Source organism: Pongo abelii, chromosome 21 (genome assembly GCF_028885655.2).
Source record: "Pongo abelii isolate AG06213 chromosome 21, NHGRI_mPonAbe1-v2.0_pri, whole genome shotgun sequence".
In the NCBI taxonomy this organism is placed as follows: Eukaryota; Metazoa; Chordata; class Mammalia; order Primates; family Hominidae; genus Pongo; species Pongo abelii.
The window spans coordinates 40,123,192-40,137,060 of NC_072006.2; the positions used below are offsets into that span (position 1 = coordinate 40,123,192).

The following is a 13,869-nucleotide window of genomic DNA, read 5'->3' on the forward strand; positions in this document are numbered from 1 at the left end:
TTGGCCTCCCAAAGTACTGAGATTACAGGCATGTGCCACTACACCCAGATAATTTTGTATTTTTAGTGGAGATGGGGGCTTCACTATGTTGGTCAAGCTGGTCTCGAACTCCTGACCTCAAGTGATCCACCGCCTCTGCCTCCCACAGTGCTGGGATTACAGGCGTGAGCCACTGCGCTTGTCCTTCACCTATTCTAATCTTTAAACATTACCTTTTAAAGAAGACTGTTCTTACCTTCTAAACAACTATCTTTTTCCAGTGAGGCACGTGCAAACTCTGCCAAGAAATCCCAAGAATGCAAAAATACTTCTCAATCTGTCTGTCTTTAATATTCAAAAGCAAAATGCCCCTCACCAACTTCCAGCCCAGTCTCACTCATGCTTTGTGGTGTGAACTGCAGGCTGATTTTGATTGTGGAGAGCAGTGCAAGGAAGACAAGTCTGGCCTTCCTTATATTAACAAATGGCACTCACTGCAATAGGACCTATCTGGGACCAATCCAAGCTGTCCATGGACCCTAACTAGCTCCTTCCTGGTTGGGCAGAAGCCTCTGGAAACAGAGTAGGTTTAAGATTTCAGAACACGTCATTATTTGCCAAATTATTTCTTCCCTTTGTAAACGATTATGCTAGTTTAAAAACCAAAAGGGAGCCAGCCGGAGAGACATTAAAATGAGTAATGTAATGTAAATAATCCATTACTTCAACTAGTTCTGCTTAATTTCTACCCCAGGCCTAAAATTTGGCAAGGAAGTTGAGCAAGCCTGGCGGCATAAGCCAGAGCTCACAAGAACTAGCCTATCTCTGTGAAGGTGTGCAGTAAACACTTCACATTAAAATGGCCCAGTAACTTGGACATTTTGGGAAGCCTGTACCCAAAGGGCAGGTGCAAGTTGGTGCCCATATTGGTATAGAGGTAGCCAGTTAAGTGAGCATTTAATAGAGCCAGCTATTTTGCGTGTAAGAAACCCAAGTGGGTCCTTGGGAGCCCAGGTGAAAAACTTCCCATATGTGGTAGAGGGATAACCTAGGTTCAGTCAACATCTAAAGATCCCACTATAGCCAACGAAGGCCTTATTGTTACGGACTCCCAACTTCGTTTCGCCACCAGCCAGAAAGGCGGTAGGAAATAAGCTTGGTAAAATAAACCCAATAAAGAACGAATGAAAGAGACACACCAGACCACAGGCGCTGCCAAAACTCATTTTTCATTAACACGGGGTGGGGTCCCAGGCTCAGGCCCCCAGACCCGATCATGGCCCCAGTCCGCACAGAGCGCCCGGCCCTGGCCGCCCGCAGCTCCACCGCTCAGCCAGTGATGCGCACATCCGTGCGGCGGCGGATCCGCCGGGCCCGAGCCGCCTCGGGCAGGATGGCGAGCAGCTGCTCTTGCACCAGCATCTCCACGATCTGCTCCTTGGTGCGGATGTCAGGCCGCAGCCACTGGCGGGACAGCTCCCGCAGCTGCCGGAAAGCCTCCCGGGGACCCGCCGCATCCTGGTAGCGGAACTGCCGGAAACGCTGGCGGAACGTCTCGGGACCGAGTCTAGAGCCGGCGGGGCCTGGTGTGGAGCGCGCTTCAGCTTCGGCCTGAGGCGCTACGCTCACGGGTGCGGGCCCGAGGGGCAGCTCCGGGGCCGCGGAGGCCGCAGCTTGGGGCGTAGGGTTGGCTTCAGGGACCGCGACGTTGAGGCTGGAAGGCTCAGGGGCAGGCGGTGAGGCCTCTGGCAACGAGGAGCCCACACAGTTACACTCAGGGTCTGAGCTCGAACCGGCTCCCTCCGGTTTCTCCGGTGGCACCGCCGCGGGACTCCCAGTGGCCGCCAAGATCGGCTCCGTAGCCGCCATAACTCCAGCTCCGGGCGTCACTCTTTGTCCGGTAGCTGTGGGCTCAGCACTGCGTCTGCGCGGGGGCGGGGTGAGCAGGGAGACGTTTCCGGTTAAAGGGCCGAGCTCGCGTCACCCTTGAGAGAGGCGGACTCGGGACCCGCCGACAGTGCGCGGAACTTACCTGCACCAGGGAAGCGCCTGCGGCAGCCGGAAGCGAAAGCCTCTGGCTTCTCTGCGTCCAGGTCTGCGCGCGAGCCCCCGGAAGCCGCTTGCGGGCTCCCGGAAGCGGCGCCCTCTAGCGTTCTCGAGTCGCATGAGGCGGCTGCTGCCCTCGCGGTGCGGGAGGGCGATCTGCGCGTGGCCTGGGCTCCTTCCGAATGGTGGCGCCTCTGAGCGCCAGTTCGAGGAGGAGTCGGAGGAGGAGCCTGAATGTTTCGAGGTAGACTTCAACTCCCGGACCTTATCCGTGTGCCGCTTCGGTTTGCAGGTGACCTTTCCGTGCGGGCGCCCCTCCTGATTGACCCTGATGAGCTGTAGCTCTGATGGCCCCTCCTTCGGGAATGATTAGGGTGACGGCTGGCCGGGGCTCGTTCGAGTGGCGCCCGGCCGGTGACCCGAACAGGGGAGCGGGACGGCGGCCGTTCTCTCGGGAGGGGCCCATCTGGAGAAAGTCCTCTCGCTTGGTCAAACTAGGAGGGCGATAGCACCCGCCTTACTGCGACGATGACAAACTACAACACACCGTCTGGCGCGAAGGAAATGCTCGAGAACCCTTTGCTATTGTTATTTTTCGCGTGTCCTCCGAAACCAAGGGAGATGCGGCTCTGGGTTCTGTTAACTTCAGCATTTAATAAGTGAACTGTAAATGCATTGCCCCTTATGGTGGCCGCTGGCCGCCTGAGTTGACTGAGCTCTTGCAACGTAGCTAGTTGATAACGCTCGAAGTATAGCGAATTGAGATGTGCTATATTGTAAAATACAGGACTTAGTACGAAAAAACTGATGTAAAATATCTCAATACTTTTTAATACTGATTACATGTTGGAATATAATGTTTTGCATATATTGGGTCAAATAAAAATGTTATTAATTTCACCTGTGTTTTTACTTTTTAAATGCAGCTACTAAAAACATTTAAATTGCATGTGCAGTTTACATTATATTTCTGTCGAGCAGCCTTGGGTTAGAGTGTTGGAGTGAGGCTGCCTTGGTGGAATCCCCTTTGATGATTCCCAGCTCAGAGTTGTTAGGAGGATTAAATAAGTTAAGCCCTTGGAGAGAAAGGGCTTTTAAGAAGTTTGCTCTTGTTTTTATTATGTAAACTGCTTGCTATCTCTGAGCTACTGTTTTCTTATCAGTAAAATGTGGATGTAATGGAACTTACCTCTCAGAGGTAATTGAGAATTCAGTGAGATGATGTAGGTAAAAGCACGTGGCCCTCACAGCCCTCGGCCAGGTGGTTTTCTGTTTGATAGCTGACTCACAAATAGTTTTTTTTTGTTGTTTTTGTTTTTGTTTTTGTTTTTGTTTGAGACTGAGTCCTCCGCCTACCGGGTTCAAGCGATTCTCCTGCCTCTGCCTCCCGAGTAGCTGGGATTACAGGCGCCCACCACCACACCCGGCTAATATTTTATATTTTTGGTAGAGATGGGGTTTCGCCGTGTTGGCCAGACTGGTCTCGAACTCTTGACCTCAGGTGATCCACCCTCCTCAGCCTCCCAAAGTGCTGACATTACAGGCAGGAGCCACAGTGCCAGGCCACAAATAGGTTTTATATCCTCATTTTACAGAAGGGGAAACTGAGGCCCTGAAAGGACAGGGGCCTCATATGAAAGGTTTTGTATGACCTTGCAGTCCTTTTGAGCCCTGTGCAGGATGGAGGAGCAGGTTTAACAACCATTAACATGCCATTAGCCCTGATATAAAACTTACCCCTACCATAGGATGTTTCCTTTGGATAGGTAGAAGTGGACCCTCATGAAATCATTTCCATAGCCTGAAAACCTTGAAAGTCATTGCAATGGGCCTTTAATGTTTTTTAGTTGCTGACATGTAAAAATTGGGAGATTTCACATGCAAATCTGGATTTCTAGTTTTTCTTGAAAAAACGGAAGAGCTGGCCACACTGGACCCAAATTCCTGCCAGTCAACAATCACCTGACACTGAGTAGAGACGACTTCCTTTAGACAAGATACTCTGTCCCATTTGGTCTCAATCTCAACCATTCCCTATGGTTCTCTGAAATAGAATGTTGTTTGCATTTACTGTTGCTCTCAGGTTGTTGCTTTATTTAGAGTTGATATTTTTCTCTCTTTTCTTTTTAGAGGTGAGAAAGCAGGGTCCTAGTGTTTGTTATGCCTACTGGCTTCAAACCTTGGCTTCTGTCTGGTCCCTCAGTAGTTGGGTTTGCTGCCCAGAGTGACCAACAGTGCTATTCCCTGTGTGGTAACACAGTTTCCAGGCCTAAGGGAGCACACTAAACCCTTCTGTGGAGGCAAGAGGTGATAGAAATCTTCACTGGGGAAGAGACTTCAAGCTGAGACTCAAGAAGAAAATGGGTGGGGCTCAGAGATATTCCAGGTAGAAGGTACTGCCTGTACAAAGGCACGTAGTGAGTAGGAGCAAAACTGTGGAAACTGCAGGCTATATGGGAAAGTGGTTGGGGTCTGGAGAAGGGGTGAGAGATGAGGTTGGAACACTGGTGGAGGTTAAATCATAAATGTCCTAGAATTCCATGTTTAAAATTTAGTTCTTATCTTCTTGTGAAAGGGAATGAACTTTTGTGGCACCTGGAATCATGAGATGTTATGTTAGATCTCTGGTCTGTTTCTTCCATCCCTATTGAAATCGTGAATTATTAGAGATGGAAGGAGGGACCTGAGAGATCTGTTAGAATCATTGAATGTTAGACTGGAAGGGCCCTTAGAAATTGAATTTAAAAATCCAGCCCTTTATGGGCCGGTAAGCCTGCTTTAAAGTGATTCAGCAGTAAATAATAAATAATGTGGAGGGAATAAATGAAACAAGATTGGCTCAGTAGTTGGCTGGGCGCAGTGGCTCATGCCTGTAATCCCAGCACTTTGGGAGGCCTAGACAGGCGGATCACCTGAGCTCAGGAGTTCAAGACCAGCCTGGGCAACATGATGAAACCCTGTCTCTACTAAAAATACAAAAAATTAGCTGGGCTTGGTGGCTCATGCCTGTAATCTCAGCACTTTGGAAGACTTGAAAGATTGGCAATATGTACACTCTACTTTTGTATATGCTTGCAAATGTCCATGATAAAAGTTAAAACATTCAGATTCCCAGAGTCTGGAAAAAAACATACAATGCCTCTTCTTCGAAAAGGGATGCAGTTACCTACTTTCATGTAATTTACATATGTCCTTGAGCCCTCCCAGAAGTCCCAGATTAAGCTTAAAATATACATTTATATTTCATTCTTTTGAATTTTGCAGATTGAGAAACCAAGATGTCAGAAGATGAAGGATTGGTCTAAAATAAGAAAGCTAGTAAGTGATTCCATGAGGACAGAAATCTTTTGACTTTGAGTCCAAACTCTTATCTTATTAGGCCTCTTTATCCCTAGATTGGGAGTTCACTTGGGAAGGGATCATAACATATTCATCTCATATCACTTAGCTTCCAACAGAAGGCCTGACTCCTAGCTAGCCTCAGTGTTGATTAAAGGAAAGAGGACAAATGTGGATTGCAGACCATCCCTGAGAAGGCAGAGCTCTCATATGAGTCCCAGACTCTTTCAGAGACCTCAGTGCCTTTTGATGGCACTTGGTTGTTGAGGGTTGTGGAAAAGAAGCTTGGATACTTCTTTTCTTTTTTATCAGAGCCATCACACTGGAGAATACGTCTTTTAAAAAGCTTTTCATTGGCCAAGCATGGTGGCTCAACGCCTGTAATCCCAGCACTTTGGGAGGCCGAAGCAGGCGGATCACGAGTTCAGGAGTTTGAGACCAGCCTGGCCAATATAGTGAAATCCCATGTCTACTGAAAATACAAAAAATTAGCTGGGCGTGGTGGCAGGTACCTGTAATCCGAGCTACTTGGGAGGCTGAGGCAGGAGAATCACTTGAACCCGGGAGGCAGAGGTTGCAGTGAGCTGAGATCGTGCCATTGCACTCCAGCCTGGGCAACAGTGTGAGACTTCATCTCAAAAAAATGAATAAATAAGTTTTTTATTTGGAAATAATTATAGATTCATAGAAGGTTGCAAAAATAGTTCAGAGAGGTTTCTTGTAGCCTTCACTCAGTTTTCCCTAATGGTAACATCTTGCATAGCTATAGTACAATATCAAAACCAGGAAATTGACACTGGTACAATCCACAGACTTTATTCACATTTTCCCAGTTTTACATACATGCATTTGTGTGTGTGTGTGTGTGTGTGTGTGTGTGTGTAGGTCTATGCAATTTTATCATGTGTGGATTAATGCAACTACTACCACAATATCTAGAACTGTCTGATCACCACAAAGACCCCTCGTGCTATCTCTTTATAATTGCATCCATTCATCTTCCCTTCCCCTATCCCTAACCACAGGCAACCACTAATCTATTCTCCATGTCTATAACTGTGTTATTTAAAAAATGTTATATACTTGGAATCATATAGTGTGTAATCATTTGGGCTTGGCTCTTTCCACTTGGCACAATTCCCTGGAGATTCACCCAAGTGGTTGCTTGTATCAATAGTTTGTCCTTTTTATTGCTGAGTAGTAATCCATGGTATAGATGTACCATGGTATATTTAACCATCCATTGAAGAACATTTGGGTTGTTTCCACCTTTGAGCTGTTACAAATAGAACTGCTATGAGTTATTTTATGACATGGCCTTGGATAATCATTTATCTTTCTGAGCCTGGAAATAGTAACTACCACCGGGGATGGCTCTGAATAGTCAAGGAGGAGAAATATATGTAAGGGAACTGGTGCAGGGTTTGCACAGAGTATATACTTAGTCATTTTTTTAAAACAACGATGGTTATGAAGAGATAATACTTCCTTGAATGTGTGAGTTCTAGTATGTAGTATTTTTAAAAGTCACAGGCATTGATATTATTATTAGTGTATTAGTCTGTTCTCATGCTGCAATAAAGACGTACCCAAGACTGGGTAATTTATAAAGGAAAGACGTTTAATGAACTCACAGCTCCACGTGACTAGGGAGGCCTCACAATCGTGGTGGAAGACAAGGAGGAGCAAGTCACATCTTACATGAATGGCAGCAGGCAGGCAGAATGAGAAAGTGAAAGGGGTTTCCCCTCATAAAACCATCAGCTCTCATGAGACTTATTCACTACCATGAGGACAGTATGGGGGAACTGCCCCCATGATTGAATTATTTTCCACTGAGTCCTTCCCACAACACGTGGGAATTATGAGAGCTACAATTCAAGATGAGATTTGGGTGTGGATACAGCCAAACCATATCAATTAGTCATTCTTGAACATCTTTGTATGTGTGATACTTTATTTACAGATGAGAAATTAAGGTCTAGAGAGATTAATTAACTTGCCCAGGTTCAGCCAGTCCATGGCAAGATTGGGATTCAAACCCATGTTTAACATAGACAGTAAGAACCATGGAAGGACTTAAAGCAGGGGAAGGATGTGATCAGATTTGTGTTTTAGGAGACTCAGTCTGGATGCACTGTAAAGAATATTGCTTTATTGCTGAACACTTAGATTATTTCTGATTTTTCATTAAAATAATGTGATAATCATATAGTGCTTAAAGCTTTTTCTGATTTTGAATTATAAGCATCTATTACTATCAAATCTATTTGGTTTCTGAGTTTGAAAAGGAAGCATTCTGATAGCAAGAGCTTGGATGGTAAGGGATACCAGTACTTCCTTAAGCTGTAATCCCAAAAGAGGACTGACTGAAATATTTTGCTACATATTGCCACCTTTCTTTCTATAGACATGTGTTTGATTCATAGAACCTTAGGACAACCCCTTTACTTCACAGATGGGCAAACTAAAGTTCAGAAAGTAGAAGTACTAGCCGGGGTAGAATCCAGGGCCCAGCAATGAATGAGAGTTTTAGTTGCTCTACGTCCTCATCAGCACTTAGTATTTCATTTGACAGAGTCTGTCATCCAAGCTAAGTGTCATTAGTTATTCAGAAAATTCAGTGCAGTGTTGCAGTCCTAGCTCACTGCAGCGTCAAACTCCTGGGTTCAAACTATTCTGCCTCAGCTTCATGAGTAGCTGGGACTACAGGCGCGTACCACTATGCCCCACTAATTGTTTTTTTGTTTGTTTGTTTTGTAGATACGGGGTCTCGCTATGTTGCCCAGGCTGGCCTCAAACTGCTGGGCCCAAACAATCCTCCTGCCTTAGCCACCCAACGTGCTGGGATTACAGGCATGAGCCACCGTGCCTGGCCCTACCTCTCACTTTCTCTGTCTCTATACTGCCATACTCCTCTTCCCTTCTCTTCCCTTCTCTTTCCTTCTCTTCCCTTCCCTTTTCTTCCCTTCCCTTCCCTTCTCTTCCCTTCCTCTTCTCTTCTCTTCCTCTCCTCTCCCCTCCCCTTTTTCTTTCATCTTGCTCTGTCACACCCCCCCCCCCCCGCTTTTTCTTTCCTCTCGCTCTGTTACCCAGCTGGAGTGTGGTGGTGTGATCTTGGCTCACTGCAACCTCTGCCTCCCAGGTTCAAGCTATTCTCTTGCCTCAGCCTCTCGAGTAGCTGGGATTACAGATGCCTGCCACCACACCGGTTAATTTTTTGTATTTTTAGCAGAGACAGATTTTCACCATGTTAGCCAGGCTGGTCTCAAACTCCTGACCTCAGGTGATCCACCTGCCTCAGCCTCCCAAAGTGCTGGGATGACAGGCGTGAGCCACCACGCCCGGCCTCTTGGCTGTTTTTAAATCATTCATTCCCAACTCCTTCATTTGCTTTTTGCAGTCCTATCTTCTGTTCTCAGCAAGGCTCGCTTTCTTTTTGATGTTTCTGGAATGACCTTCCCTTCTGAGATGGTTATTTTTAAAATCCCTTCTTTCCTGAGCTCTGCCAGTGTCGTCTCCTCTGGCTGTCTCAGTGTCTTTTCTTTGAACTATTACATCTTTGCTTTGATCTCTTGTTTTAAAATTCATTAAGCCCTTTGACTTCTTTGTTGTTCATGATTATCATCTGTTTCATGTTAGCTTTTTTATTTTTCTTTTTTTGGTGATTGTCTTTCATCTGCCATTTGTTTTTCCTGTTCCCTGCCTCCCTCTCCTGCTTTTTTCAGTAATATATTTGTATAAGTCTGGTGCTATTTCTTTTTTACTATAACTCCCCTTTAGATGAAGTGAGTTCTTCTGGACCAGCTGCTTGTGGGATTGTGTGTGGAGAAAGGACTAGAGTAGAATTCCAGACTGGCAGGAATTCTCTTGGCTTCATAGTGAAGCTCCTTCTGACAGGGTTTTGTGTGAGTATGTGAATTGGTTTAGCCCTTTCCTCTTCCGATCAGTTGGAGCTTGGCAGCTGTAGGGCTATAAAAATGGAACATCTGTGTGTTTCCCTGGTCACCCCACTCCCCTACTTCTCCTTGGTCCCAGTGGGACCAGAGAGGCTCCCAGAGCCAGCCTGTCCATCACCATCCCAATGTTCTACTGAAGGTGTTGTGAATTGTGCCCTCAAGGTGTAGCCCGCTTTTTTGGAGAACTTCGAGTTTTGCCAGCTCTCCCTGAGGCCTGCAGCCATAGTGTTCTCTATTGGCATTAACCTTCTGGATCTTCTCAGCACCCCTCATTGCCGCACAGGCTGATGTGATAGCTTGCTACTCTCAGCACTGTCACCCGTCACCCTCTGGCCACTGGAGTGCTTAACCCAGAAAGGCTGGGAAGTTAATGCATCCAGGAGCAGCTCTCAAGTGGACAATTCTGAGGCATGCTCCCTGCAGTCTTTTTTCTTTTTTTTTTTGAAACAGAGTCTCGCTCTGTTGCCCAGGCTGGAGTGCAGTGGCACGATCTCGGCTCACTGCAAGCTCCACCTCCTGGGGTCACGCCATTCTCCTGCCTACAGGCGCCCACCACCACACCCGGCTAATTTTTTTGTATTTTTAGTAGAGATGGGGTTTCACCATGTTATCCAGGGTGGTCTTGATCTCCTGACCTTGTGATCCGCCTGTCTTGGACTCCCAAAGTGCTGGGATTACAGGCGTGAGCCACCACACCCGGCCCCCTGCAGTCTTACTAAGGTCCCCAGGACATTGGAGCCCCACTGACCCACAGGGGTGACATGTTCATTCACCTCTGTCAAAAAACAAAAATTTATAGAAGATCCTGTGATTACTCTCCTTAGCTATGTTAACATAGTGAATTATGTTTATATAATTAACCATCTTTGCACTCCCAGAATGATATGTTATTTTTACAGGTACTGCTGAATGCTATTTGCTTGTATTTTAAGATTTCAAAAACAATATTTATAAATGAGGTGAATCTGTAGCTTTCTCTTTTTGTGCAACCTCTATTAGGTTTTAGTGTCAGTGTTCTCACTTCATTACAATAATTTGGTAGTTTTCCTTCTTTTTAGGCGTGGAACGGTTGAAGAAACATTGAGGTTGTTTGGAGTTGCCTATGAAACCTTTAGGACCTGCTGCTTTTTTCTTTTTAGGTGGTGGTAGTGGTGAGAGACCTCTTTTACAGCTTCTCTACTTCTATGACAATTAATCTATTTAGGCTGGGCGTGGTGGTTCACACCTGTAATCCCAGCACTTTAAGAGGCTGAAGTGGGAGGACTGCTTGAGCCCAGGAGTTCAAGACCAGCCTGGGCAACATAGTGAGACCAGATCTCTACAAATTAAAAAATTAGTCAGTCATGGTGGTGCACACCTGTGGTCCCAACTACTTGGAGGCTGAGGTGAGAGGATCACCTGAGTCTGGGGAGGTAGAGGCTGCAGTGAGCTGTGATCATGCCACTGCACTCTGGCCTAGGGCATAGAGTGAGACCTTGTCTCCAAATTAAAAAAAAAAAAAAAAAGAAAATCAGAAAATTAGTCTACTTAAATGGTTTCGGCCGGTCATGGTGGCGGATCACTTGAGGTCAGGAGTTCGAGACCAGCCTGGCCAACATGGTGAAACCCTGTCTTTACTAAAAATATGAAAATTAGCCAGGCACGATGGTGGGTGCCTGTAATCCCAGCTACTCAGGAGGCTGACGCAGGAGAATCGCTTGAACCCGGGAGGCAGAGGTTGCAGTGAGCCAGGGTCGTGCCACCGCACTCCAGCCTGGGCAAAAGAGAGACTCTGTCTCAAAAATAAATAAATAAATAAATAGTTTCTATTGGGGTCACTTTAGTAAATTATTTTTTCCTGAAAGATTATTCATAAAAATCTAGTATTTAAGTGTTAAAAGACTTATTCAAATTCCTAAAAATAACCTCTGTTGAAACATGTCAGTAGGCTAGCTATGGCCTGTGAACTGCCATTTTGCAACCACTAGTTAGAGAATTTTCGACCTGAAAGAGGCCCTATGGATCCATACTGGGGGTTGCAAACAGGTAACTTAATTGGCAGATGACTTAATTGTGTGAGGTGAAGACTTTGGTGAATTAAAGAGCCAATACCTCAACTAAAGACAAGCAAGTTAATTTTAAACAATATTTAAACCAAAACACTATGCAGGTCAAATAAAACAGTCTGCAAGTTCACTTGGCACATCATGTGCCATAGCTAGTTTATGACCTCTGCCAGCCCAGCCTCCTTCCTCATAACCACACCTCCTGAGCATCTCACATTTTAGCTACGTCTCATGCTCCCTGAACAGAGCCTGCCCTTTCTTCATATATCTTTTTTTCTTTTTTTTTTGAGATGGAGTTTTGCTTTTGTTGCCCAGGCTGGAGTGCAATGGTGTGATCTCGGCTCAACGCAACTTCTACCTCCTGGGTTCAAGCGATTCTCCTGCCTCAGCCTCCCGAATAGCTGGGATTACAGGCCCGTGCCACCACGCCCAGCTAATTTTGTATTTTTAGTAGAGATGGGGTTTCTCCATGTTGGTCAGGTTGGTCTCAAACTCCCAACCACAGAGTCTATCTCTGTCACCCAGGCTGGAATGCAGTGGCTCAGTCTTGGCTCACTGCAACCTCTGCCTCCTGGGTTCAAGTGATTCTCCTGCCTCAGCCTCCCGAGTAGCTGGGACTACAGGCGCCTGCCACCACACCCGGCTAATTTTTTTTTTTATTTTTATTTTTAGTAGAGACGGGGTTTCACCATGTTAGCCAGGATGGTCTCGATCTCCTGACCTCGTGATCCACCCGCCTCAGCCTCCCAAAGTGCTGGGATTACAGGCGTGAGCCACTGCACCCGACCACCTCTTCATATATCTTTCTTTTTTTTTTTTTTTAAGAGACGGAGTCTCACTCTGTCGCCAGGCTGGAGTGCAGTGCCATGATCTCGGCTCACTGCAACCTCTGCCTCCCAGGTTCAAGCAATTCTCCTGCCTCAGCCTCCCAAGTAGCTGGGACTACAGGTGCCCGCTACAAAGCCCAGCTAATTTTTGTATTTTTAGTAGAGACAGGGTTTCATCATGTTGGCCAGGATGGTCTCAGTCTCTTGACCTCGTGATCTGTCTGCCTTGGTCTCCCAAAGTGCTGGGATTACAGACATGAGCCACCACGCCCGGCCTCATATATCTTTCATAGCTTTATTATAGCAAGACTTTCTCTGAGGATTTTACTTCCCCACCATATTGTGAACTCCTGGTAAGCAGGGACCACATCTTATTCACCTTCATATGCTTTGTAAACATTTGTTGTATAGCTTTTATAATCAGCAAAACAATAAGAATCTTCTCTCTCTCTCTCTCTTTTTTTTTTTTTTTTTTTTTTTTGAGACGGAGTCTCATTCTGTCACCTAGGCTTGAGTGTAGTGGCGCAATCTCTGCTCACTGCAACCTCCGCCTCCCAGGCTCAGATGATGCTCCCTCCTCAGCCTCCCGAGTAGCTGGGATTACAGGTGCATGCCACCACGCTGGGCTAGTTTTTGTATTTTTAGTAGAGACTGGGTTTCACCATGTTGGACAGGCTGGCCTTGAACTCCTGACCTCAGGTGGTCCACCCACGTCAGCCTCCCAAAGTGTTGGGATTACAGGCGTGAGCCACCGTGCTTGGCCGAATCTTCTCATAAATTGTTTGTGGAATTGAACCGAACTCAATTTTATACATTATGAAAATGAGGCCCCAAGTAGTTAAGTGACTTACCTAAGATCACATAGGAATAGGACCAGGGCTCTTTTTGGCATTCTACCCTGTAATAGTTCCAGTTATAAAATCAGGAACTGTAATAGAAATGAAACTTTCTTAGTTTCTAGAACTGACTTAAATGTCTGCCTCTGAATCCCCAGCCTGCCTCCTTGCAGATAATTTAATTTAGGATGTCTTCAGGTAAATTGAGATCCAATCCAGTAATTTTGAGTGGATATAATTTCAGGCTTATTGATTCATCTTGGGCCCATTCAAATCTCTCCAAACTTCCTGCCTCTTCTTCCTCAAAGCTGATCTAATTCCTAGAGAAATTGTACAACCACAGCTGGCAAGAGGTGAGGTTGGCAGTAACCATTTTTGGGGTCTCATCAGGTCTTACTGGCATCATCTGGTGCCCCTTGTGAGCCTGGATGCTTTCCTTGTCACTCTTGGATCCTCAGGCAGTTCAGAGGACTGATGGGACACCCCTCCTGCCTATAGCCATCTCCTACCATCTCTCTTGCTTTCTCCAGGCCCAGTTGTTTCTTTCAGAAGCCCCCTAAACTTTTGAAGGGGATCCTCTTATATTTCCTTCCTTAAGACTAGGTTTGCAGTGGGGGAGGCAAAAACTCCATACCTCATCTCTCTGTCTGTCTTTCTAAAACTTTCTCTTCTTTCTCTCCCTGAATTCTTTACATCTTTTCTCATGGTATGGGGGAAAAAAAAACAGTTTTGTCCCTTCTCACCTCTGTGTGTGATTACTGTCCCACCCCAAGAGTGGCCTTTGTCTCTCTTCTCAGCTGTCCAGCCATCTTTGCTGAACTCAGTGTCCTTCTGTCTA

The 13,869-nt window shown here is 46.1% G+C and overlaps 2 protein-coding genes across 7 annotated transcripts in view; one reads left to right on the forward strand and one right to left on the reverse strand.

The window, feature by feature from the left end:
- Positions 1–1,187: 1,187 nt before the first annotated feature.
- Positions 1,188–2,240, reverse strand: SCAND1 (SCAN domain containing 1). Its single transcript, XM_003779346.4, has 2 exons — positions 2,012–2,240; positions 1,188–1,903 (listed from the first exon to the last, which is right to left on the reverse strand). Exons 1-2 carry the CDS (start codon positions 2,143–2,145, stop codon positions 1,309–1,311), a joined length of 729 nt encoding a protein of 242 aa, XP_003779394.3. The 5' UTR covers positions 2,146–2,240; the 3' UTR covers positions 1,188–1,308.
- CNBD2 (cyclic nucleotide binding domain containing 2) overlaps positions 2,134–13,869 on the forward strand; it is a 74,815-nt gene continuing 63,079 nt past the window's right edge. For 4 of the 6 annotated variants that reach the window (XM_063720646.1, XM_063720647.1, XM_063720652.1 and 1 more), the window contains exons 1-2: positions 2,144–2,317; positions 5,290–5,343. In XM_063720646.1, the coding sequence (XP_063576716.1) occupies positions 2,144–2,317; positions 5,290–5,343 (228 nt within the window). Of the gene's footprint in view, positions 2,318–5,289; positions 5,344–13,869 lie in introns of all 6 variants that reach the window. The other 2 variants (XM_063720648.1, XM_063720653.1) reach the window with 1 other exon arrangement.

Coding starts and splice junctions, on each gene's coding strand:
- SCAND1 (XM_003779346.4), bottom strand. CDS start 2,145: ATGCGACTCGAGAACGCTAGAGGGCGCCGCTTCCGGGAGCCCGCAAGC. Junction 1,904..2,011: donor CAGGCGCTTCCCTGGTGCAG/GTAAGTTCCGCG, acceptor GCCCCCGCGCAG/ACGCAGTGCTGAGCCCACAG.